The 24,887-nt window shown below is 37.5% G+C and overlaps 1 protein-coding gene across 1 annotated transcript; it reads left to right on the plus strand.

Annotated features, from left to right (window-relative positions):
- The first annotated feature begins 2,329 nt into the window (after nucleotides 1–2,329).
- On the plus strand, nucleotides 2,330–24,073 carry LOC109030202 (uncharacterized). The gene is made up of 14 exons (XM_072303586.1): nucleotides 2,330–2,837; nucleotides 5,118–5,535; nucleotides 6,405–6,762; nucleotides 9,192–9,393; nucleotides 11,570–11,797; nucleotides 12,835–13,086; nucleotides 13,824–13,990; nucleotides 17,143–17,345; nucleotides 18,044–18,460; nucleotides 19,403–19,763; nucleotides 20,873–21,062; nucleotides 21,467–21,694; nucleotides 22,624–22,875; nucleotides 23,445–24,073. Exons 1-14 carry the CDS (start codon nucleotides 2,819–2,821, stop codon nucleotides 23,612–23,614), a joined length of 3,465 nt encoding a protein of 1,154 aa, XP_072159687.1. The 5' UTR covers nucleotides 2,330–2,818; the 3' UTR covers nucleotides 23,615–24,073.
- Nucleotides 24,074–24,887: the final 814 nt, after the last annotated feature.

Here is a 24,887-nt window from a genome sequence, read left to right on the forward strand (position 1 = left end):
GGAGTTGCCATATTTCCTTCGATAGAAAATTTTGTATTTTTTTATAATTTTTTTTTTTTTAATTTGAAAATTTTGAATATTTTTTTTTCTAATTTTTATGACAATTTTTTTTTTGGTGATTGAAATTTGTTGGACGATTTAATCTAAACCTCCGAAAAAGTGAAACGATATTTAGGCATGACTTTCCTCAAAAAAAGACATTTTAGCGAAGAAAATGAGGCAACTCTTGGATGCTCATACAGCGTTTTTCCTTAGCATGGCAGTTTGAGTGATTTTATGGCGGTAAGGAATTAATTAACTTTATTTAATTGCTTTGAATATTTCTCCTCAAGTCATCCTCATCAAATTAAGAGGAAAATCCGTTAAGTTTACATTATTTTTCAAAGAAATACATGAATTCTCCGAGTTAATAATTAGGCAAGGTTTAGATGTAGGTCGACACGCACACAGAAAGGCATCGTATTAAGCATCTTATGCGAAAAATGTTATTGATAAAGACAAGTTTAAATTGAGAATCTGCTTGTTACCTCGGCAGTTCATTTCAGAGTAGGGTGACGGAAAATATAAACGCCTTCAATCAATTGAATAGGCACACCGAGCTCCCAAGAGTTCGAATAGTGGTATCACGGCTATCACGCCTTACACAGCGCAAATCTTAAGATTTTGTATTACAAACTGTGTAGTTTTTTACGACCGTGCTAAGGATGAACACTGGTTGAGCATTTAGACGTTGTCATATTTACTTCGATAAGGAATGAATCAATTTAGAAAGGTTAAAGCTCAAGACCTATGAATTCCCGCAAACGTCCTGAAAGCCGAGTCGCCATTCCTGTATTCCTTCTGCAAGAGTTTCTCCATTCAGTAATTTTTTCCGATCGATTGACACATGGAGTTAGGCACAGTTGACACCGTTTATTGACAGTTTACACTCTCTAATTCCCTGTCAAAACCTCATACCTAAGTAATAAACATGTAACTGTGTATATGAAGTGAACTTGGCGCTCGAGTCGTACAAATTGCATCAACTTGAATTGAAGGCACTTTTAATTTGCTGACAATATCATCACGGCACTGGTGATAACTCATGTGTGGCTAATTGCAACCATTCTTTTATGCGACGAAAAAAATGTCGCATTTAATGACTAGAAATTTAGCGACCCATCTACATGTGTTTGTGAATTTTTGTGTGCAGCCAACACTATAGTACTTAAATGGGAAAACAGAGATTAAGCAATCATTCACAACTCTCACCCAGCCCTCCTTCCTAAAGTAGGTATAAGTTATCTAAATATCAGTGACTCACATACTTTTGAAATATAACCAACTTTCTCCTCCTCAGTATAATATGTGCTTCAAGAAAGTTATTCAACTGGTAGTCTTGATTGGATCAGTTAAGGTTTTACGTTAGGTTAAAATAAATAAAAGAAAATAATAAAAAAGAAAAAAGAGAAAAGAGAATAATATAAATAATAAATGTCCAGAGAATGGCAGGAGACAGGTTGCCGAAGAAGGTCCTTGACTGGGTTCCTCCTGGGAGAAGACGCAGAGGGCGCCCAATGAAAGGTTGGAGGGAAGGGATTGAAGCGGAAATGTTAAGGTGCTCAATCCCCCAAGATTTGTGGTTTGAAAGAGAGCAGTGGAGGTTAGGGGTCGTAGAGCGCGAGGGAGTGCTGTAAAGCGACCTATATGTATGTATGTATGTAAAATAAATAAAAATGGAGGTAAGAATGACACATTCAAACAGCTAAAGTTGGTTCGACGGTTATTTCATGACTGTGGCTGAATACAACAATTTACGTTCCTTTGCGCCACCCATTATTCATCATTTATAACTTTCACCATTTGCATCATATTCTAAAACATTACATCAGCCACTATCATTCATATATTTTTAAGTTGTTTCAGTTCAAATCTCAGACCGTGTCCAGCATTTCGTATGACAATCATCTCGAACACAGTGTAAATGCATCAGAGTGTAACAACGCTTATTTTGTCAGTTGTCACTGTGTCACTCAACTACTCAACGCACATCGGGACTTCCGTTGGGCGTTGTTGAGTTTAACAACGTATCTAAGCGTCCCGACTAGATTGCATACGGGTGACGCAATCAGATGACTTGCCAGCTGATCTCGTGGTATCAGTATTACGCGTTGCGTCGTATGGTCCTGCCGCGTTCGAGTCCAAACTTTCGTTATTTTTTCGATCATTAGAAGCTGATCGAAAAAGCTATAGTGATGTGAGGTTTTAGTGTAGATAACCAATTGGATTTAACGAACTAATATTGGATTAAAAGCAACTTCAGGTTTGTAAGATAACGTTTTAGTTTAGTGCAAATGTTTACCAATAGGTTAAGTAATAAATGAAGCATTCCGATGTTTTTCTTATTTTTTTCACACCAAACTTGCGAGTGAAACATTCTGAACTGGTCGAAAGTTTCTAAATTTTGTCATTTTTTCTACGAAGAAACCTCTTTTCCTCCAAATTGCAATTGATATGTAACAAGGTGATTCAATAATGGTACACGCAATTTCGCAAGGAAAGCAAGGCCAAAAAGTTCAACAATTTCAAGAAAACTTTCGATCTTGTTTTGTACAGTTAGGGCCACATTTTTTATTTCTTTTTGCTTGCAATTTATATGTTTAGTGCGTAGCTGTTGGGCATTTTTAATTGACATTTTTAGTGATTTTTTTCGTTAACTAGATGTAAAAGTTAGAACAATTTTGAAAAGAAATTGCACGATCAAATATTTGTGAAAAAGTTAAATTTTTTGAGCTAGTTTTACAAACTTGGAATAGAGTTACGTACCTTCATCCGGGGAATGACAATTTATCTGGCAGGTGAGTAACTAGCGTTATCTTTATCCAACAATTCAAACTTTCCACATAACAGAACCCAAAGTCTACTGGAGTTGAATAGGGCATTGAACCAATATCGTCGTATGTTGCAATGGAACAATTTCTCTGGACTGGTAAGTTCACTTTGAAAATAGAGGAACCCTGAATTAGAGAGGGGAGGCCATTTGAATGGAATCGAAATTTATCAACTTGTCAAAGATAAGTTTCTTTTCTGTGGCTAAGTTGCGAGAATTTAGAATTGTCTGATTGTAATGTTCACTATAAACGATGGCTCCTCACTCAAAAATTAATTTTATTAATTTTTAATATTTTCAAGGTTTCTCTCGTGAAATTGGACGTAGTTCTATCAAACATACCTATGTTCAAGTGAGGGTGTGCTCGTTAGTTTTCTTTGCGTAAGAGTGAATGAGAATAGTAAAGCGCCAGTGACGTCAACGGAGGAGGAGCCGTAGTCACGTCTTCGTGGTTGCGGTAGTCGTGGTCATTAACTCATGAGCCCTGGTCCGCAAGGCTCTCTTGCCATGCCCGCGGCTCATGAGTTCCGCATTCAGTTGCACTAGGTCTGTTAGAATTGCATTATCCCGCTTTTCCAATTCTTCAAAAATCACGCCACTTTTACATTGCTTCTTGCAGCTTCGACGAGCACACCCCATATTTCTCACCTCCACATAGGTCTGTTTGGTAGAAATACGTCCAATTTAGATGAGGGTGTTTGTTTTTCAATCTCTCACTGCTCGTCAGCGCTTACCCTATCTGACATAGTGGTCGATCGTTGAGATAGTCAAGACAACTAAAATTACACTATAAGATTCTCCGCCATCATTAAAAAGAGCAAACTTTCCTTGAATGGGAACAAATTAAATGTTTCAATTTCCATTCCACGCACTTAGCTGTGAAAATGTTCTTTTGGAGAGGTCACTTACAGTTGCACGTTTACAAATTCTGTCATTTACTTCTTCAAAATCAGAAGCGCACCTAATTGAATTGCATGCAAATACAGATTTATTCTTATTCTTCTTTCTTGTTCAAATCTCAGTTTACGTGCAACTTTACGGTAAGCACATACCCATACCACGTGCGTTGTACTGTATTTACGTTCTGAAGTTTCAAAAAAAAAAAAAAAAAATCGTAGGTTATACAAAAACGTGATTTCAACTCTTGAAAAAAGTTAAGGAAAAGAGGTTGTTCCATCTACCATTGAAACTGGGCCCAGAATGAAATCTCCTCATCTTTTCAGGTATCAAAGGGCATGGTCAGGGACACCCAAAAATGGTTGAATTTTTTCCAAATTCCCCCCTAGGGAGGGGGGGCGGGGGGTTATATGAAAACGGTTTTTTGGCTATAACTTTTAAATGGTTTGAGATATCGATTTGAACTTTTTTTTTAATGAAAGGTCGTTTAAAGAGCTTTCTTTTGGTATATTATGTTTAATAGTTAGGTCAATTTTTGACCAATTTATGGCCTGTCAAAAATTTTCCATGAGTCCAAAAATCAGATTTCTGTAGTTTAGAGCAGCGACGATCGCATGCAGATGAACAAAAATGTTTCAACTTATAGCCCTCTCTCTGACGGTTAAAATGAGCCCAAGATCATCTTGGGGAAACGATTTGTCTCCGAGTTATGCTTCTTCAAAGTTGGCGCGGCGGGGTCCGCTTCCGCGGGGCAGCGCTCCGGAGTACGATAGTTCACTCCCACCCCCCTCCCGTCATGCCACGCGACGCAAACCGAGGAAGACTACCTTTAATGATCATTTGAACAGATAAATGCACACAATATACGCTATTATGTTGTACAAGTTGAACAGTTTTTTGTTCATCTGCATGCGATCGTCGCTGCTCTAAACTACAGAAATCTGATTTTTGGACTCATGGAAAATTTTTGACAGGCCATAAATTGGTCAAAAATTGACCTAACTATTAAACATAATATACCAAAAGAAAGCTCTTTAAACGACCTTTCATTTAAAAAAAAAGTTCAAATCGATATCTCAAACCGTTCAAAAGTTATAGCCAAAAAAAACCGTTTTTCATATAACCCCCCGCCCCCCCTCCCTAGGGGGAATTTGGAAAAAATTCAACCATTTTTGGGTGTCCCTGACCATGCCCTTTGATACCTGAAAAGATGAGGAGATTTCATTCTGGGCCAGTTTCAATGTAGATGGAACAACCTCTTTTCTTCCGAAAGATCAGGTCCCTCTCCATGGATCCAGTCTACGTAGGATTATAATTCTAATTTATTTATTTGATTCCGGATATTTTCCAGGTATCAAAATGTCTTCGTCACTAATTTTGAGCTCCTTACCGTCTGTGACAACTGTGCTGCTGGTTATTTCTAGTTTTACCCTTTTCGTTGTATTCTACATTCGAAGTAAATACTCTTACTGGGAGAGACGGGGTGTGCCAACTCCAAGAGAGGTCGATGTACCCTTCGGCCATACCAAGGATTTATTCTTTCGACGGACACCCATGACCTTCGTTTTTCAACGGATATATGATGAACTCGAAGGCCATAAATTCGGCGGATTTTACCAGCTTACGAAACCGTTCCTAATGATCCGAGATCCGGAGCTGATCAAGAGTATTTTCGTGAAGAATTTCTCTCATTTTCACGATCGCAACAACAAGATGAGCGAAGAGATGAGTTCGTTATCAAGCCATCTGGTCAGCTTAACAGGACAAAGGTCAGTGATATTTATCATGGCTAATAATCAATTTTGTAAGTAGTTATTTCTTTTTGCAGAAAACCTCGGCTAAGCGAACCGAGAGTAGTTACGCGAACCGACCTTTGAATTTGCTAGAACCGAATTATTTCAATAAGCCGACGGTTTTGGTTCACCGAACTGGAAAGTGTCGGTCTGAATGGAGCATGTTCCTTACGAATCAACATTCTTTGATTCGTAGAAAATCTTTCAAGAAAAGCTGTTGGTTTACGATTAAATTTTCAATTCGTCGAACTGAAACATCGGCTCACCGAACCTTGAGTTTGGTTCCGTCAACCAAAAAACTCCACGGCGGACTTGGTGAAAGCCGGAATAAATTATCTTTGTCGCTGAAAATGGTCGTCCTTTGGTCAAGGATATACTGAAATTACTTCAGAATCTATTTTGAAAAAAAGAGAGTATGATTTTTTGTTGAGCGGGATCAAACTTTGAATCGAAGATAACACAGAAAACGCTTCATTTATGAGTTTAACTTGAAACTTTATTCATCATGAAAGTTTGACTGTTAAGTTTAAAAATCGGCGAATACAGCCAGAAAATACGTATTTCCAAGTGCGTAGCTATAAATCTCCTATCATATTTAATGTTTCCATCAGAAAACTAACCTTAGCAAACCAACAGCTTTTCATGAAAGATTTTCTACGAAATACTTTCATCCATTCTGATATTTTGACACGATTTGATCGGTATTTTTTTAAAAAATACACATAACCTTTGATTTTGAAACGTTGTAAACTAGATACACATTTTACGAATCTAGCCATTGAAATGTGACTCTTTGATACGAGTCACGAATGGATTTACCCACTCTTCGTGCTTTAAATTTACAGGTGGAAAAATGTCCGATACAAGTTGACACCAACTTTCAGTTCGGGGAAGCTGAGGGCCATGCAAGGTTTGATGCAGGAGTGCATTTCCGAGTTGGCCGACTACTTAGACAAGGCCACGGCTGACGGCGAGAACTCTGAGCAAAATGTGAAGGAACTAATGGCCAAATTCACGACTGACGTCATCGGTGCTTGCGCCTTTGGTCTCAATTGCAACTCAATCCGGGACGAAAATTCCGAGTTCAGACGCATCGGCCGGCTCATCTTCAAGCCCTCCATGGGGGCGCACATCAGAAGCATCTGTCGCACCTTGGCGCCGAAACTCATGAGTTACCTCAAACTCAGATCAATTAATCCGGAGGTAATAAGTTAATTTTATTTTGAGGTTAGGGACTTCTTTGCGCATTCGACAGAATCGTCAAATTCAGCCAGAGTACATAGATTCGTAATGCACACATTAATAATACTCATTACTTGTGTAACTCAAATTTCAGATGTAATACCTATGCAGAAATATGAAAATTACGGGCTTTGCATGTAATTCCACATCTACTTGAAAGAGTGCGCTGAGTACGCAGAGGGAAGTAGTTCTGTACAAGCGTGGTCGGTTGAAAGGTTTTATTCTCCGTTTAGAGATTAAGTCCTCCATCGGGAGGTTAATTCCTTCCATTTAAAGGAAATATCCTCGCTGTTTTGGAGGGTATTTTGAATGACCTTAACGTTGAGATTCTGGGTGCCATATTTCATTACGGTGAAGGTTTTTATTTTTAACAGTGTAAATGGGAGAGCTGGCGCCATTTCCTGGTTGACGAGTTCAGAACCCGGTGTGCGCCGAGTTTCGGTCATTTTTTCGATATATGTTCCATCCAAAATGGCGGTGTGAGATACGTAGTAATTTCTATCCTCTTTGTTTACATTGGAAGGTCGGGTACCCGGGTATCGAAAACAAGCGATTATACATCGAAAAAGTAACCCGGCGTCGCGTTGTTTTTCGGTTTTCCTGTGCCGCTACTGCAGTTTCGACCGTTCAGGCCGTCGTTTAAGGGCGCTAAAGCCTGGGTTTTATTTCGCAAATGGATAGTGTTTGCAAAAGAATTAAAAATTAGGAATTAGGAATATTTTAACTAAATAATAAAAGGAACTCAAATCTATCATATAATGCCGAAAAATTGGAAAATCTCGTCATGAAAGTACAGAAAATTTGAAAACGCCTTCAATTGAGGCGTGATACCTCACGCGTTCCGGAGAGTTCAAATAGTTGTATCCCTGCGCCTTAGGAAGGCGATGTAAGTTTAATATTGAAGTAGCGTCCCTGCGTTTTCTTTTGGTTTCTTGTGCCGATATACTGCAGTTTCGACCGTTCAGGCCATAGTTTAAGGGCGCGAAAGCCGGGATTGTATTTCGCAAAAAGATAATTTTTGCATAATAATTAAAAATTAAGAAGCAAGAAGAATTTAACTAAATAGCAAAAGGAACTCAAATCTACATTAAAATGCAAAAAACTAACGGAGTTTCAGGGCGCTGAAGCCAGGGTTGTATTTCGCTAATGGATGGTTTTTGCAGAATAATTAAAAAATAAGGAACAGGAATATTTTAATTAAATAATAAAAGGAAATCAAATCTACAATATAATGCAAAAAAATTTAGAAAATCTCGTCATGTAAATACATAAGATTCGAAAACGCCTTCAATTGAGGCGTGATACCTCACGCGTTCCGGAGAGTTCAAATAGTTGTATCCCTGCGCCTCAGCAAGGCGATGGAAATTTAATATTGAAGTAGCGCCCCCGCTTAGTTTCTCGGCTTTCCTATGCCGCAGGGTGGACTGGCCGTGGGGGCGGGGAGGCGATTGCCCCCTAACAATTTTATTCGAAGTCAATTCGAATTTTTTCAGTCATAATTCAGTCGAATTTTTTTCGAGTCAATGTTTTTTTCCCGTAATGTTGTAATTTTCTTATCCTTTTCAATCATTAAAAGGCCCCGAATTCCTTGAAAATTTGTCTCTAAGAGGCATGGAAGATCGCCAAAAGCATTTGTGATGAAGGGACCCCGATGAATCCTTAGAATGGGTTATTTTGAAGTTCAAGTACTGTAGAATCCAACTACAATAATGCCTACGTGTTTAAAAAGTTTGAAATTTTCAAAATTTACCGGGGAAGGGACCCCGGACCTTCTTAGAGAGGCCCCCGAACGACAGGAGGGGCCCTTAAATTTAGGTCTCCTCCTAACTTTTCGACTACCAGTCCGCCCTTGTTCAGCATGTGGCGAAACCGGCGAATCCGATGGCCAATATTTGCTTGTTGCACGTTCTGCGTGTCATTTGACGTTTTCATCGACAACCATTTTCTCAGAGCGGCTTTATTTCATCAATCATTAGTGTTTTAGCGGTCATGATTGTTGAAATTCGCTGATCATCAATTTATGACATTTTTTTAGCCACTTGGGGCATAGGTCCAACAAACAGATCATAAAAACCTGGATCAATGTAGAAAAACGAAGACCGAATGAAATGAATACTCTAATGTAAAGCCTTACTTTGAATGTAAAGTGTAGTGATTTTGCCATAGGTATTTTTATGAACTCATTGGTTTTTTTTAATCGTTTAATCGCAGGAAATAATTTTAAAAAAACAATTTTGGCATTATCAAATTTACGGTGATTTTCCAAGTTTATTGGTGCAGAAGAATTTTGAATTCAACTTCTAAATAAGAAAATAAAACAGTATTCCCACTCTGATGCTGGTCCGCGATTTTTCAAATGTTTTATGTCATATTTCCATGATTGTTTTCAGGTGGAACAGTTTTTTTGGACGGTTCTCAAGGACACCGTCAAGCATCGAGAATCAAATGTGAACAAGAGAAATGATTTTCTGCAACTTTTGATCGAAGTTCAAGCAGAGGAGATAAAACACACGCGAAGTAATGATCATCAGAATGGAGATCAAGCCGAGACCCGGAATGGTCATGCTAAGAATGCAATCGAAACACCCAAAGGTCTGTCGACTGGTCAAGCTGACTGTTAACGAAATTTATTTTCCTTTCATTTCCATCTAGAACTTCCTTCATCAATTAATAAAATAGGAGGAAGTTCCTCAACATCAAATTACAGTTTTCCCTTTTACTGCAAAAAAAGAAAAAAGAAAAAAAAATAATTAAGGAATAGGGACAAATGGATCGCATTGAGCAAAAAGGAACCAGTGTACTTACAGTGTTGTAAAAATGTTGCTTCTTCATAATTAACTAAAATATCTCTCAGAACAGCAAATATTTTTAGCTTCCAACCAAAAATTCGTTCCTTTTAAAGGAAAATATTTATGTGAATTCTATTACTGTACATATATTGAGTATTTTTAAAAGGGAAGGAGAAGGTGCACGATTTTCAAAACACTGTAATCGCGCTGGTTCCTTTTTGCGGTTTCAGGACATTTTGTCAACGATTTTTTGTCCGCGCGCCTTTTTTGTCCAATAGCTCACGCCCACACGTAAAATAAGCAACAGTGACTTGGTCCAAGCGTTATATTTTAGTCGGTGTGTAAAATTATATTGACAATATGGAAATGAGAAATTGAGAGAGAAGGAGGTGTTGGTATGGTTGCTCATTTTCTAAATGAAACGTTATTACTTTCTCCTTTTGAATCATATTTTTAAATTGTCTTTGGTGAATACTTGGTTTTATTTCTATCCTTAAAATATTCGATGTACAATATACCTCATATATGTATAGGTACTTTTTTTTATTTTTTTAATTTTTTCTTCTCGAAATTATTACTTCAGTTGAAAACATTTATATTTTTAAAACGTGACAAATATTCGTGAAACCTTTTCCAAGCGACATTAATCTCAATGAGTCGCAGTTGTGCCGACAGAAACTGCAAAAATGAATAAGAGAGGAAAAAAAACCAAGAAGCACGCAATCTTTAGTTTTAACCCATTTGTACATCGATCTTTTAGAGTCAAATACGTCAAATTTTGAGCGTTTGGTTGCGTGTACACCTCGCTGCAGCACAATAAAAGCACAAAATGTAAAAGAAAAAATTAAAGTGCTTTGGAAATCATTAAATTTGACACGGAACCACCAATATTTAAAAAACACACATTCTATTATTATTCTCCTTTGATAAATTGATACATATTTTTTACCCATCAATTTAAATGATAATAATCAATGCAGAATGTGCTAACATTTCAAAATCATGTGTTAAAAAACGCTGACTATGCGAGTATAAATATTAAAGCCTAACAGAGCGGAGCGGCGTGCTGCCAGCGCGAGAGGCTCACTGGCGCCTACAAACCTAAGTGGATACTTCACGCATTGCACAATGCTTGAAGTATCCACTTAGGTTTGTAGGCGCCAATGCGCGTTTCGCGCTGTCAGCACACCGCTCCGCTCTGCGGCGGCGCCTGAAGCAACAGAGGTGTTGCACAGTATTAGACGAAATTGAACGTATCAAGAATGACAGGCATCCTTTAAAAGTACAGATCTTTCCTCGCAAAATAAATCAAGATACTTATCGTACACAGGAAAAATCTGAGAGCCTTTAGCTGAGGCAAATATAGAGGTTTATCTGGTTCAGGTATAACAAGGTGGGAATTTCTTGAAAGATAATTAAGTCCTGTTACACCAAAGATGTGTAGAGAGTTTTAGTGAATTTTGTCTCATGGAATTGACGCTCCCCATTTTTACCAAAACTCTCAACTATATATTATTCTCCGTTGGACCAAATAGACAAATCAAAAAAACAAGCAAACCCTCATTCTTCCAAGACATTATACATTTTCATCCAAAAACGTCGTGAGCAACTGTCGTTTGTATTTACATGTGGGCCAATTAACTTTGGGTCTCAACTGTCACGTGGACCAAAACTCCCGTGCCGAAAAAACGTGTGGACGTTAATTACTGGAAAAAACAGGTGCGCGGACAAAAAATTGTTGACGAAATGTCCTATAACCCTTTTTGCTAAATCGTTCTCGATCAAACCATTGATGGCAACACAAATATGATTAAGATATTAATTAATTGTTGGAAAAATGGGAAATGCAAAAACTGAGAGTAAAGTAAAGTTGTCAGAATAGTTGCAAAATGTATGCATAGTATGCGGGTCCGAGCAAAACTTTTCGGAAATCCGTAAAATAAGGAATTAATTTTAATTAGTCTTCTTTGTACTTTCAGATATTCTATTCACGGACACCGTGGTAGCCTCAAACGCGTTCATCTTCTTCATTGCTGGATTTGAGACAACTGCCACCACACTCAGCCACTGCCTGTACGAGCTAGCTCTGCATCCAGAAATCTGTGCAAAGTTAAGAGAAGAAGTTGAATCGGTAAAACAATTGCACAATGGTAATTTAGACTATGATGCCATAAAAAAGCTCGTATACATGGAGGCTGTCATCTCAGGTTGGTACGACGTATTCATGAGGCTTTGTGAGTAATTTAAATACTATAAATCAAAATATGATCATGAAAAAAATAGGAGACAAATTATAGCGGGGATCAGAAGAAAAATCCCTGAATCCCCTGGCGTGGCGAGAATGCTCGAGTATCGATATTTCCCCATTTGAAGCTATGGTAAAGAATCGATTTATAAGGTGTGCGTTGCGAACGCCCTGTTTATCGATATTTTTGATTGGGTTTAAATGACAGATCAATCGATATATCACAAAGCACACCACTCCACGCCACTGCGAATTCCGCTCCTTAAGTGCCCTGCAACAATATGTGTGTGTTTTCTCGCCCTCAACTCGGTATCAGCGTTTTCCACCGGCGTGAGACGCCGCGGAGGAACGCTCTTAAGGTTCCGTAACACACTTTAATCAGGCTGAACCATATACGAGAGATCGCCAAGACGACACAATGCAGGATTGACTGACGGGGACTTTAACGCAGCGCAGAAAAGTAGGCGTACCGACAAAGAAACACGATATGCTTAACGCGTGGAGACCTTATCATATAAACATTTTCTGCATACGGGTGATTTTTAAATCTTTGGAGGCGCGGATTCATTCTTTGCCTGCAACTTCAATCGGCGAAAAACGCGATTTGCAATGAGCGCGAATCGTTACAGCAACAAATGGGGCAATGTTGCGAAAAGAAAAAGGTTTGCGAATAATTTTGGGGAAACTGTGCTAATACGTGAAACTAGGCAAAAAATTGTGTCTATAAACGCATTTTAATATAACGCAAAAATTTGATTTCATTGATAATTTTTTAGGTCTTTAGCACCCACTTGCTTGTCGCTGCAAAAGAGGACTTGGAAGAAAACTGTGCTAACAACCTGAAATAATGTTCAAAGTTGTGCATTCTTAACAATCTTAAGACTTTTAGCTTCATACTTTCATACCTTACGGGACCGGCCTAGTCGCCCGAAAACGCGATTTTCAGCTTTGGCTTACTTTCAATCAAAACCTTACTGATTGTCTCCCCTCTTTTTTCAGAGACTTTAAGGAAGGACCCGCCTGCATCGCTTCTCGTCAGACGGTGTACTGAGGCGTTCAAAATGCCGGACACCTCACTCGTGGTTGAGGAAGGAACTACCTTGTTTGTATCTATCTACGCTTTGCATCACGATCCAAAATATTTCCCAGAGCCAGAAAAATTCAAACCGGAAAGGTTTCTTGGTGAAAACAAGGACAACATCGTACCTGGCTCTTATATACCTTTTGGCGACGGACCCAGAATATGTATAGGTAAGCTCATTTTGGATTTGAGATATCAGGTTTGAAAAATAAAGACATAAAAACACTAAGAAGTGGCCCGAACTGTATGTAACAAGGTGGAGAAATGGTCTAGTTTTAATTTTTAGAACTTCTCGGCTTTGTTTTCCTCGCGAAATGGTGTGGACCCAGCACCATTTCTCCACCTCGTTTGAAAAATATTAACCAAAACAAAGCGGAAGAATTTGAAATCTCAAAAAAACAAAGCTTTTTTGGGAGATTGTCGATTTTCATGACGATCAGTTTTAAATTCCTTCATCTACATAAAAAAGACTTACGTTTAAAACTTTGAGTCCAATTTGGATACGACGAAGTGAGTTTTTTTACTGCGCACCAATGTAGAATCATTTCAAGAAAAACAGGTTTACAGTTTCGAAATTAAATGGATCCTTATGGCGGAAAGAAAGTTCAAACTGACTTTTCGATGCTCAAAAATTGGAATTTGGGAGCGTATTTTTCTTAATATGTATTCAGACTAGTTTTACATGAAATTATTAACATCTCGATTTTTTTTTTTAAAAAAAACTGCACTTGGGCGCCTTGTCATCCAAGCCCCTTAAATGTAGTTACGCTTACTTGTTTAAAAAACGACGATCTTATCCCGTTCCACTTGCAAGAGTAATTGGAACCTAATTGAATAATTAATTCTCGCTGAATGAGAGTTCAACCTCGTACTTCTTTTAAAGAATTCCTTTACTTTCATTTTCTAGCCATGCGTTTCGCATTGTACGAGATGAAGTCAGTCCTGGCATACATCGTCAGCAACTACACGATTCACACTTGCGAGAAAACATCCATACCTTTGAAATATAATCCCCGATCTGGGTTGCACTCTCCGCTTGATGTTTGGGTTCAATTTAAGAGAATCGTGAGGTCATAAAATGTATCAACTTGAATTTTTCAGCATTGTTTTGTGTACATATCATGTTCCTCTTCTATTTTTCTGTGAATTCTTCTTTAGAATTACGGTATAGTTCAACTCATTGTTGGTTCGCCTCTTTCGATAAACAGCAAACTCATTAACAGGTTGAACCCGAAAATGTTACCAGCGGCTTAGCGTGCTTTGCGATGTATCGAATGATCTGTCATTTAAACCTATTGAAAAGGAACGATATAAACAGCGTGTTCGCAGCGAACACCTTAATTATTTATTCTTTACCATAGATTCAAATGGGGGAAAATCTATAATCGATCATTCGTGCCTCGCCACTGAACAGGGCCGGATTAAGGGGGTGGCCACATGGGCCGCGGCCCATGGCGGCAAAATTAGGGGGCGGCAAATTTTGCAATTTTTTTAAATGCAGGTACAAAAAAATCGGATTCAGAATTAAATTACAAACAAGAAACGGCGACAAAATCTCTCATTTCCTAAGAGTTCATTAATTTCTAATTTTGTCGTATTTCGGTAATACAAAAGACTGCGCACCTTTAATTAGTTGAGTTAAGAGTGAGACCAAACACGTAATTTGGCCTGGAGGCCTGCGCGGCGCAGTGAGCAATGATGACGAACACTTGAGATGAAAAGGAGAAGCCCTCGGCGCGGCGATCGGCATGTAACACATATTAGCGCCTACAAGACTGCATGAATACTTCACGCATTGCGTCAAACACAGCACAGTCAACAGCGGTCGGCGCGGCGTGAAATGCACAGTGCCTACAAGACTACATGAATACTTCACGCATTGCGCCAAACACAGTGTGGTCAGCGCGGTACGGCGGCGGAAGTTAAAATTACTAAACCACATTTATGTTTGTTCTTTCTTAATTTTTTATTTAATTTCTTACAAATGAAAGGCCTTGTCCACACAGAGATAGGTTTACGGAACTGAACTTTCGCGCGAAGTTCCGTGAACTTTTGCTAGTAGTGTTGACAGGGCTTACGCAAAAAATGTGTCCAACACGAGTGAACGCGTCATATGCACCCTTCTCCCTCCGACACGTTCACTTGATGGTTTTTATTGATGTTTCAAAATGAATGAGAAGACGGCGGCAAAATACAGGCGACCCATGGGCGGCAAGTAGGTAAATCCGGCCATGCCACTGAATGTTACGTAGGTAATCAGTTACTATCCAATACACGTTAGGTGAGTAGCTTTATCTCTGAACTAGGGGGCACGCACCCTGGCCAGTGACTAGTTCGCGGTCCAACCCCCCTGAAGCGCTCTGCGCCCGAGCGTTATGTGTAACGCGTTACACTTATGCATTTATATTGTAGAGAATGGTTTGATTCTCATCTTATAATAAATTATTTATACTATTTTTCTTCGTTTTGTGATAAATTTTGTTTCGTAGTACATTAGTTGGACTGCATTTTGCAATTTGAAATTAAAAATACTACAATACCTGGTCAGTTTAGAAACGACGTACGTACCATTAGTTTCTCTATGCATATGAGTGTTTTCATGAATGGGCTAGAAATTGTAGTTCCTAAGTGCGATATGTAGTCCAATTATACACCTTAGTATTCATTGCATTTTATTGTAATAAGATTGATTTCGTTTTTTTACTCCATAAAATTTTTCTTTACCTCGATAGATTTATGAAATAAATCGGACATATTTTAATAGTTTTCCATCGTTGTCTCATTTTTCTTCATCCTGCATGTGTATGTAAAAACTGTCTTTTTATGTCAGTCAGTGGGTCTGTAGCCCAGAAGAGATACAAATAAAAGAATATAATTTTCAGTGGTGAGACCTACCAAAAATCACGATGACTTCGTGAAGAAAATTCAAAATCCATTCCTAAACTCAAAATTTTTTCAGCCCCGTCACTTGTAGTCAAATTCCCCGCATCCATTCCTTTAGCATAAATAAAGGTAAAATCTTCCAAACTGTTCCCATGGTTTTAAAGGAATCCAGCAGTTTTAAACCATTCTTTTCTGCCTTATTTTTCAACTGAAGCAAGAAACACACACGCTTTACGGGGACGTTTAATAGTTGATCTAACTGAAGCATAAGATGATTTTTTTATGAGCGGGGAATTTGAAACTGGGGACCGGGAAACAAAAATACCTTGGTTAACAGATTCTTTCAACAATTTTCGTTTTGCAAATCGTATTATAAATGACATTTCGATGTTAATTGATCTACCACACTGCTGAAATTTGCACCGTGCCTAAAATAATCCATTAAAGCATGCACCTAACAGAATAATCTAAATAAATTTTGACCGTGAAACTACCAGCCCACCTATCTCGTTTGCAGTGTTTAAAAATTTTCGCTCCCATTTTATTTTTTTGAAGAAGAACAAATTAATATCATTCCTGGAATTTTTCACAGAGTTTCCTTCGCACGGATAAAGAAAATCACGGAAAATATTAAGAATTTATGTTGAATGGTTTTCCATTTAAAAATTAATGAATATGACAAGAAGTTGCAACGTCGCAAACCGAGATACGTAGTCTGGTAGTTTCACCGTCGATTTGCGATATGCTCACAGCCCCAACCAGTGGCGTGGCGTGAATTGCGATTTATCGATTGTTTTGCCATTTAAACGCATGGTAAAGAATCGATTATTAAGGTGTTCGCTGCGAACACCCTGTTTATCGATCCTTTTTCATAGGTTTTAATGGCACAACAATCGATATATCGCAAAGCACGCCACGCCACTGGCCCCAACGTATGGGCTCCACTTTCACAAAGGAATAAACAGCGATGAAGACGCTATGGATTGAGTGGCACAGCCCTCGAAAGGCTTCTGATTCCAAAGAGAATGGACATGGTAAAAAAAAAAAATTGATTTTTATGTATTTTTCATGTCAAGTAGCTCAATAAAAATACATAAAAATTGAGTTATCTTCATCAAGTGACCTTTGGCGTGAGAGACTGAAGATTATTTTTTACACTCAATGAGTGCCAATTTAATTTGCTAAAATTCAGAGCTCTCAACGATTGATAATAATTCAGTTATAATACTCCCTCCAACCACGTAACCGTGGTTTTGCTTCTTTCCTCCAGGAGTGCAATTCAACGAAACAGAACTGTTAAACATTTATTTCTCTAAGTATTGTATATTGTGTTCAAATTGCAGTTTTACGACAATCTGATGGTAAGTGATCACACAGCAAATGTCATATCAATTGCAAAGCCTTTTTTTCTGGATGGTAAGAAAGTACCCAGTCGAATCCACAGAGGAAAACAGTCTTTCTGTCAGCGCTCATGCCTTAAGCATAAGGTCAAGGTCTTTTTGCCTGATCTTCTCAAATATGTTGATTATATTACACTTGCATTGAAGTAAATTTAGCCCTCCCAATTATAACCATGTACGTTCCTATAATAAAAAATAACAAAAACTCCACTAAGCTCCTCAAACCAGAGAAGTGTTATGTCGCAGGCAAATAGTAAAATCAGGCATTTTGTCAGATGCCTAGGCTAATAGTCAAATATTTTCACGTGGGATGAAATTCTGATTCTTTTCCTAATTTTGAGCAAAATAATTAATTCCTCCAGTAAAAAGATCTCTCCGTAAAAATATGGATCAGGGAATAATATTTTAATCGATCTTTAGTTCATGAATGAACATTTATCTCTAAGTGAATCATCAGCATGTCTCAAAACATAGAATATTTAAAAGTTTAACATTTAAATAAATAAGAAGCATTTGAAGAGGAAGAAACAAGAGGAATTCGTAAGTTTAATGATTTTTTCCCCCAAAATATCAAAAACTCAAGAGCTCTTCGCCATTAATTTACAAAATTTTGTAAACTGTCAATATTTGACTATCTGCCCGGGCATTCGATAAAATGCCTGATTTGACTAATTGCCCGTGACGCATAAATTTACAGTATAGGGTCAGATTAATTTAAATTTCGTCCATTTTGACTCGAAAGGACTGAATGTCATCTTCAGGATGTAAATGGGATATAACTATTTTCAATGGTGTAAATATGATTTTGTAACGCGTATATTAACGCGTTTTGGGTTTTTTACAGGTACAACATGCCTCTGTTCCCGGTTTTGAATTCGTTGTCTTCCATGACGAGTGTCCTGTTACTCGTCTCTTGTTTAGCACTTTCCATTGTGTACTATCTTCGAAAAAAATACTCTTATTGGGAGAGGCGGGGTGTGCCATGCTCCAAGTCGATCTCTTTTCTCTTCAGTAACACGAAAGATTTGGTCCTCCGACGTGTACCCTTAGCTTTTGTTTTCCAACGAATTTACAATGAACTCGACGGCCATAAATTTGGCGGATTTTACCAGATGACAAACCCAGCGCTCATGATTCGAGATCCAGAATTAATCCGGAGTATATTTGTGAAGAACTTCTCCTATTTTCACGACCGCAATGCCCAAAAAATCGAGAGCCTGAGCTTTTTTTCACCGAATCTACTTAATTTGACGGGACAACGGTTGGTGTTATTCATTACAGTTTTTTCTTTTTTTCCCCACGTGGAGAATCAAACTTCGGCTCACAAAGGAACCATTGTTTCTGGTTGATCGATAAATAACCTATCCATAGCCAAAAAATGCAGGCAATTGCATGGTTTCAAAATCGAGAAAGAGATAGTGGTTTTTTAATGCAATTTTAATTCATACGAAACACTGACATTTTCGGTTCAGGAAATACTTATCAAATACTTCAATTGCCCGAACCAGAGTTTGGTTCCTACATCCGAAAACTTCGGTTGCTTGAACCGAAGCCTCGGAGTTTCATAATCAATTTCATAATCAATTATATATCTTAAAAGAGAAAATAAGTACCCAAAACTAAACATTTTTATTTAAGCCATTGGATTAGAAATTGTTCAATTACATTAAATTTGACTAAAAACAAGAATATAATCTAGTTTTAAAAATAAACCAAAATTTCATTATATAATTATGATTTACCTGAAAGTGATAAAAGATAATCATTTCTTTCACCTTATAAAGATCAGTCTATGGCGTAAATTTGAATTATGAGCTATTTTTTTTTCGTAGATAAGTACGAAAACCAAAATAAATTAAACTTCGAAATCATGACGAAGTTTAAACTCTATTTGTGCAGACTTTAACGCCCTTAATTTTATTTCCGAAGCCTTATTTGGACCGAGTTTAACAGAAAGGAACCAAGCCACATCAGCTATTGCCAAATTTAATCGGGCAATGCAATTTTTTACGAGAGAACGTTCGTGCGGATTCTTTTAAAATTTTTAAGGCATTTGCTTCAAACTATGGAGAATTTTCACTGTAATTTCCACGGAAATCCGCAGAACCGTTTTCATGTAAAAAATTAAATTGCTCAATTAAATTTGGCAATAGCTGATGTGGCTTGGTTCCTTTCTGTTTAATGCGGTCCATTTGATTAACAGCTGGAGGAATGTGCGATACAAGTTGACACCGGCTTTCAGCTCGGGCAAATTGAAGGCCATGCAAGGATTGATGCAGGAATGCATCACCGAACTGGCCGATTACCTGGACAAGGCCTTGGATGATGACTGCAAGAACCCCATGCTGAATGTACGGGAGATCATGGCCAAATTCACGACTGACGTCATCGGTGCTTGCGCCTTTGGTCTCAATTGCAACTCAATCCGGGACGAAAATTCTGAGTTTAGACGAATCGGCCGAATCTTCACCAAAACTACGCTAAGAATGCACATTCGGGTTTTGCTGAGGAGTTTATCACCAACTCTGACAAAACTCATCGGACTGGGAGAATCCAATCCAGAAGTAATGTGCCTTCTATTATACTGCCTTGATAAGGAGGAACACCGTATGAGCCTTCAGACGTTGCCATATTTTCTTCAACAAAAACATAATTTATGTAGAAAAATTTTGAATAATTTTCCTCAATTTTTCAGACCCTTTTGTTCGAAAATGTGTCTAAAATGTCTGAAAATTTCAAAGAGAAATACGCATGATTTTCTTCAAAAATACATGTTTTATCCGAGGCTATTTGGACTACATTTTGCAATTTGGAATCATAAATTATAGCCCGGTTTAAAAACAACGCATGTGAAATTTGTTTCCCTATGCACATACGTGTTTTTTTCAAATGAGCCAGAATTTATAGTTCCAAATTGCAAAATGCAGTCCATTTGACAACTCTCGAGTGTTCATACGGCGGTCTTCCTTAGCACGGCAGTATGTTATGCCTCATTTTTGCATTGTATGCAATTATTAAACCAGACAAAGGAGCTCTCGAGACAGGAAAAAATAATAAAATAAGTTGAGATGATGGAGCCACAAAAAATAGTGGACAAAGTTCAACGCTAAATAAATTATGCAACTTTACACTGCGACAGAAGATCGTTTTGACGCCAGTTTAGCATAGAAAATAAATGCAAGAAGCAAGATGGTGGATCTACTGTCGCAGTCAAAAAGTGCAGGGACTTATTGGGCATGGACTTGAGGTATGCGTCGTTTTGAGAAACAAGCGTACAAAAAGTTACCGTTTGAGAGTATTTTAGGATAGATCGTTTTGATAAAAACAAAAATGAGTTTTGTGGGCGTTTTTCTAGATTTAGAAAGAATCGATTTTGAACGCATATAAAATCAGTAGAAGCATTTTGACGAACACGTTCCTTGAATGTTCCGCAAACCCAATGCCTGCATGGCTTCTGCCAAATTTGTTCAGGGTGCAAGAGAGAAGATTTAATAGAAATTGCATCACTAAGACTGGGTGTCGTTTGACATTTGATCAGAGTTAATGTTCGACTAAGGTTAATTAGAGAATTCTCTCTAGCCTATTTGTGAGGGGAAATCCTGTTTAGCGAAAATCGTCAATTAACGATGGATCTTAATTTTTGTGTGTTTTTGAATTTTTATTATTATTTTAGGTTATGAAATTTTTCTGGACGGCCCTTAAGGACGCTGTCAGGCATAGAGAATCAAATACGTACAAGAGGAGTGATTTCTTGCAAGTTCTGATCGATATTCAAGCAGAAGAGATTAAACAAAAGCAAAACATCAACGATCAGGATACAGTTACAAATGAAATTCAAAATGGATTTGTTGAAACACAGAAAGGTACATAAATTGTCAAATTTTAGTTTAGCTGTATTTTTAGCTCGTGTTTTCTTATTTTACTATTAAATCGATGTTTATTTATTTTTGTAAATGCTCCTTTTCATCTCAAGTCAATTGAAATGGAGATCGACGTGCCTACTTTCAGAGACATTTGAAATTCTGATGCGTCTGTAAAAGCTAAAGGGTTTAAAAATTTGGTCGATTTTCAAAATTAATTAGAACAGCGAGTAACTGTTTGACTTATTGAGTTACATATTTCTATCGCCAAAATTCTTACACAGGTGAAACCGTTAAGATTAAATTAAAAACTATTTACAATGAGAGTCAAAATATATTACTAGTTTGAAGACCTTGCCATGAAACCTCGAAAAAAATTAAGTTTTTTGCTTTGTTCATCTTTCCAGACATCCTATTTACTGACAGTGTTGTAGTCTCGAATGCATTTACCTTCTTTATTGCTGGGTATGAGACAATAGCCATTACACTCAGTCACTGTCTGTACGAGCTTGCTTTACACCCAGATATTTTCATGAAACTGAGAGACGAGGTGGAATCTGTGAAACAAGGACGGAGTAAAAATTTGGACTACGACGCCCTGAAAGAGCTCGTTTACATGGATGCTGTTATTTCAGGTGGGTACCAGAATATTCAAAAATCTTTGCTGAAGGTTTACATTTTAATCCATAGAGGTTAGGTATCTCTATTTTCTCCGAGAAATACAAATTTCTCTGCAACAAACATGGCGATAAGCATCACTGAATTCCTCTCTTCATACCAAAATGATATTTTGCAAAACTCATCAACCTTTGTGCCAAGAGAGTGAACAAAGAATACCACCACAGCACCATTTATGATTGAAGGGTTTGGAGGACAAGGCGCATAAGTTCATTTTTTGAAAAAATTGAGATATTCATGATTTCAAGTAAAACTAGTCTTCATGCATATCGACGGTGTAAGTCGGCAATCACATAACTCGTATCGTTTGCGGTGTCTGAAAATCTCTGCCTCTATGTTATTTTTTTAAAGGAGAACAAATTGACATCATTCCTTGAAGTTTTTGCAGAATTTTCTTCGCACCGAGAAGAAAAATCACGACAGTTTTAAAGAGTTGCCGTTGAGTAGTTTCCCGTTTAAAAAATGAAGTATGACAGGAAGTCTGCGACGTCGCAAACCGAGTTATGTGATTGCCGACTTATACCGTCGATATTCTGTTGAAAATTAGCAGCCAAATTCCAATTTTGAGGCATAAAAAGTCAGTTTGAACTTTTACGTCGCCTTAAGGACCCATGTAATTCCAAAAACACAGCCTTAAACACAGCAGCTTTTTAACAGCGAAACCTGCACTTATGCGCCTTGTCCTCCAAGCCCCTCAATTGGCTTAACTATAAAGGCTACATGACGCTCCTCGCTCGTCAAATGGTGGACCTCTTAATGGCGCATGATTTTTGTGCTACTTTATTTACGTAAAGTTTACTCAATTGCGTGTGTCAACCGTGTTCAACAGACTGTTAAACGTACCTGCATTCTCAGTCATAATTTTCCTTTTTTTTCTCATTTTTAGAGACTCTGAGAAAATACCCAGTTGCTTCTGTTCTGGCAAGACGTTGCACTGAGACGACCCAACTACCGAACACCTCAGTCGTTGTTGAAGAAGGGGTCAACTTATTTGTTTCGATTTACGCTCTTCATCATGATCCAAAATACTTTCCGGAACCAGAGAAATTCAAACCAGAGAGGTTTATCGGAGAAAACAAGGATAACATCGTACCCGGCTCTTACTTACCGTTTGGTGATGGACCCCGGATATGCATCGGTAAGTTTTAAAATTTTAAGGCTTGGTTTTTTCTTAAATTTGCAATATTTTATTAGAAAATACGATGAGTCAACTCCAAAAGTGCAGATTAATAATACCGCGGACTAAATTCAAAAAAATAAATTGTGTTATTCACTTTGGATGTACTTTTAAAGTTATTTTGGAACAATTCCCTATTAAATTTTATTCATTAAAGCCGGACGCACTACTGCGTATATATAATGTAACTGTTCGAGATTTTCGAAAGTGTTTCTTAAAACCTAGAAATTATCGAGTCATAGATTGACTACCTTCACGTTCTAGAAAGTACAATAAATCCACTGTAAATTGTTTGCTCGGAATTATTCGATTTATCGAAGCTACAATAACTTCAATGCTGAAGGCTTAGATGCATTAAATCTCTCTTTTCACCTTTTCTTTTTTCTTTCTTTATGTTTTGAGAAAAACATACAGATTTTATATGCTTCCCTCTTTTTTACCGTACCCACGTGCAGCCAAAGCAGCTATAGCACCGCTAAGAAGGTAAATATATCTTATCGCTACTACCTGTCACTTTATTCACTTTTCAGGTATGCGATTCGCTATGTACGAGATGAAATCAGTCCTATCATACATAGTCAGCAACTACACGATTCACACATGCGAGAAAACATCAATACCCTTGAAATACGATCCTAAACCTGGATTGCACACTCCCTGTGATGTTTGGGTCAGATTTCAGAAACGCGCAAAGTCATGAAATTTAACAGCTTTTAAAGTTAAGCATTATTTCTATATTTTTCATGTTGCATTTAGTTTTACGTTGATTTTTTTTTCGAATGACGGCATGTTTAGTCTGATATTTCTTTTTTTTTCGATAAACAGAAAAGTTACCAACTAAGTTGTTACGAAACCGTTTCTTAAATAATCCGTAGCTAACAAAGCAAAACTAAGCGAATAGTCTAGTCTCTGAAATTGGAGTCAGTTTATGCCCAGTTATTTATACCACTTAGCTTATACATTCGTTATAAGTTCCATTCGTTGATGCGGTATCAATATTTCCGTCTTTATTGCGTTTTATTTGCTCACATTGCAACTGTTTTTACCGCATACAATTTTACTGTAACTTTATGGATTCAAGCAATACAAAGACCATTTTTCAAAGTTCTTTACTACAATCTCTTGGTTTCATTATTATGTGCTTATAATTTATTTCTTTTTATCAGTCAATGGATCTGTTGCACACAACAGATACAGATAAACATATAGAAAGCAAAGAGGAAAAATTGCATTTGCAGCCTTGAGAATCATAAAATGTCAGCGCTTTTTTACGATTACTATGTTTTATTAATGAAAAGCGACCGTCTTATGATTACACGTAGACTTTTTAAACAGCAATGATGACGATAACTGATTCGCTATTAACCCGCCAATTAGGATTAAGTTGCGTTAGTACCCTCTATCGTTCAAACTCAGGCGCGTATGAGAAGTTGTCTCTTTCTTTTTTGAAGGCGCTTTTCACACATGAGGTTTTCGATGTCGCTCAGATGGCTACCTGGAAATGAGTTAAACTCTTGATGTAGGAGGAAATAATTGCAATATACATGATATAATGAGACGGTAAACATATTATTAACAAATTTAATTGAAAATGTATTTTTCTGCTTACTTTTTGAAACTTGTGTAAATTATCGAATAAGATAACCTCGTAAAAAGATCCTCTTATACGTTTATTAAGCGTTATATTTATACTGGATACTGTGTACTCATTTTAGCTTTTACAATTTTACAAGTTCAATCAAGTTCCAATATGCAAAAAGGCAAAATTTAAAAAAAAGGTGAAAAGTTTAAATTTACATATGTTTAATGCTAGTATCTGGGAAAACAGCTGTTTTTTATACTTTCTCGCTCCCCTTGTTTCAGTTGTTGTCTCTCTCCTTCAGAATACTTTGCCAAGCACAATGGTGCAGTTCAAAGTTAAGGTTCCAGCAGAGGAATAGGAACACATTGAGTGAATTTTTGGAAATATCGAG

The sequence above is a fragment of the Bemisia tabaci genome, chromosome 8, assembly GCF_918797505.1.
Source record: "Bemisia tabaci chromosome 8, PGI_BMITA_v3".
NCBI classification, from domain to species: domain Eukaryota; kingdom Metazoa; phylum Arthropoda; class Insecta; order Hemiptera; family Aleyrodidae; genus Bemisia; species Bemisia tabaci.